This window comes from Monoraphidium neglectum (assembly GCF_000611645.1).
Source record: "Monoraphidium neglectum strain SAG 48.87 unplaced genomic scaffold scaffold02392, whole genome shotgun sequence".
Taxonomy (NCBI): Eukaryota; Viridiplantae; Chlorophyta; class Chlorophyceae; order Sphaeropleales; family Selenastraceae; genus Monoraphidium; species Monoraphidium neglectum.
The window spans coordinates 6,961-9,685 of record NW_014011236.1 but is presented as its reverse complement, the minus strand read 5'-3'; the positions used below and the strand labels follow the sequence as shown (position 1 = coordinate 9,685).

At 63.6% G+C, this 2,725-nt stretch overlaps 1 protein-coding gene across 1 annotated transcript; it reads right to left on the bottom strand.

Moving 5' to 3' along the window:
- Positions 1-647: 647 nt before the first annotated feature.
- MNEG_10620 (hypothetical protein) lies at positions 648-1,205 on the bottom strand (the record flags this gene model as incomplete). The annotated part of the gene is made up of 1 exon (XM_014040909.1): positions 648-1,205. A coding segment is annotated over one exon (558 nt), but the record flags the coding sequence as incomplete, so codon positions are not given.
- Positions 1,206-2,725: the final 1,520 nt, after the last annotated feature.

The following is a 2,725-nucleotide window of genomic DNA, read 5'->3' as shown; positions in this document are numbered from 1 at the left end:
CCCCTCGCGCCCCGCCGCGCCCGCGCCCGCGCGCCTGCACTGTGAGGTGCGTGTAGGCCGCGACGCCGACCGGGGCCCCCGCGAGCACGGTCAGCACCTCCACCAGCCGCGTGCACATGAGGGGCAGGTCCTGGGCCATGCGCTGGTCTGGGCTCTCTACAACGTCCTGTGGTGGGTTTATTCGGGGGGAAAACACCATTAAATACTTTTATGTATGTACATTCGCGTGTGTTTAAATACATATATTCATCAACACATATACAGATGTATGTGCATGCACTTGTGTGAATGTGTGTGTGTGTTTGTGTGTGTGTGTGTGTGTGTGTACATGTGTGTGTTCGCATTTGCGCCTGGTAAGGCGCGGCCTTGAATCAAGGGATGCCAGCTATATTGGTGGCGCGCAAGGCTGGGAAGCGGCACCCCAAAGCGGGCAGGGGCGAGTCTGCCTGTCGGTGTTGCGGCGCGCACCGCCCCCGCTGGAGCGCCCGAGGCAGGGGCCTCACGATTCAGGCGGCCTGCCGCGGCCGCCACGGTGACCGTGACAGGTCAAGCCCGGCTGCTGCTGTTTTGAAACCAGACCAACTTTTATGATGAGCGTCACACGACTGACGGATGACTCATAGATGACGCGCACGAGGCCGACTCACCCGAAAGGCGAAGAAAGGGGGCGCCATCGGGCCGACATCGGGCGCCGCGCCGCACCCGCCCACGCCGCCGACGCAGTACAGCCAGTGGGCCCGCCTGCCCAGCCGCCGCCGCCAGTCCAGCGCCAGCCACTCGCAAAAGGCGGCCTTGAGGGCGAAGAAGGCGGCCGCGGCCGCGTACAGCGCCGCAAAGCCCGCCATCGCCGCGCCGAGCTCGTCCCGCCGGCCGTCGACAAAGATCGCGTAGCAGCGGCCGGAAATCGCGCCGACGTTGGAAACGACCCAGGCCTCGGCGGCGGCGGCGGGGACGAGCGCGAGGGCCGGCCAGGCGCGGGCGCGGCGAAGCAGGCCGCAGGCGCGGCGGGCGAAGAGGGGGCCGACGTCGGCAGCGGGCGCGGGCGCGAGCGGCCGGGGCGGGCGCGGCGAGGGCGGCTTGAAGGGGCCTTGGGGGGCCGCTGAGGGCGAGCTTGGGAGCAGGGGCGTGCGCAGGCCGGCGTCCGCGGCGGCGGTGCCGCCGCAACTGGCGGGGGCCGGCTGGGTGGGCGGCGCCGGCAGGTGCATTGCTGCAAAGATATCGCGCCGTTTACGAGCGTGCTGTAGGGAAGGCACGCTGGTGGACAGCAAATCCTGTCGTCCACCACCCTTATTTAAGTTGAGCCTCCATGAGTATGTGTACAGCACTCTCAAATTCGGCCGTCTGCGCCTCGACCAGAACGCGTCTGTCACAGATTTGTAAGCGCGGCGGTGCTCTAGACTTCAGAGCAATTCAAAAACATGTTTGACGCGCTGCATGCCAGTTGCATCCGTGTGTGTACAGGGCACCAGATAGGCTCCGCGAGGGCAACTCCGCGACCTTTCCGTGTGACAATCAGCCATAAAAGGCCCAGATGTATGATGTAGCATTATACTAACTGGACAACCAAATATTGGCACCACGACTGCATGTATGGGTACAGTATCTGTGCCCCGTATGTTGGCGGCGCTGCCGCAGCACAAATCACTGCTGAGCACAAGCGCAGGCCCTGAATCACGCATTTCGGATGCTGCAACTCATGAACGCGCATCGGACTTGGCATGCTGCTCGACTTGCGCAGAACCCTCGTAGTCAACCTGGCGGTCAAAGGCAGCTAAGTCGTGGAGCCCGAGCCACAAGGAGGCTGGCAGCAATGCCACCGTTGCCGATGTCAAGCCCTGGTATTGATGAGCGCCTCAGCGCTCAAGGCAAAGAACGGGCCGTGTCACTTTGCTGCGCTGCGGCAACGTACAGAGGCAATCCTCAGCTCTGCCTTGCGGTGGACTCCCACGGCAAGTGGCAGAGGCGACCTGCAGCAGGATGCGCACAGGCCAGGCGGTGCCACGCTTTGGCAAATGCTGCTTGTGGCAGAGCTGTCATAGGCAGGGGCGTCGCCTGAGCTCGACTGCACACCTATTCTCTGCAGTGCGGTGCCCGCAGGTGGGCTTGGATCTGCCAAAGCCTGCTTTTTGCGCAGACAAAGCCTGATTCACCTTTCTTACTGCCGCTTGCTCCTGCGTTGGGCTAACTCGTATGGTGTGCAACTTTTCCCTCCCCAACATCGACAGCAGCAGCGGCGGCCCGTCACGCCCCTGCCCCTGAGGCCTGCCCTTGCTCCCGCCCCTGCTCCTGCAGATGCCTCGCACCGGATTCCGGCCTCTCCGCACTATCGCCCCGGCGTGATAATGTCATGAAGGCGCCTGCACTCAATCAGGCCGGCTCGGCCAAGCTCAATGGCAGGAGCGGCCCCGCACGTCCCCCATGTATTCTCAACGCTGGCGGGCCGATTTGCAAGTCAGCCAAGCACTTTATATCCTATCCCCCTGCATGCTTTGAAGTCGCCTGGCTGCACAGGGCACGTGTAAGCGCGGCCGCAGCCGCATCTACGGACACGAGCCCAGCACTGGGCGCTCGGGTGCGCGCGGCAAGGCATGCGGTTTCCCATAATGATGTTTCTGTCATCATTGCGAGGGGTCCGCGATAGCTGTGGTCACAGCTGGCTGTGGCGTTGGCCAGGCTGCAGCAATCCTGAGTGCGCGCAATCCAGATTCTACCCCCCCCCCCCCCC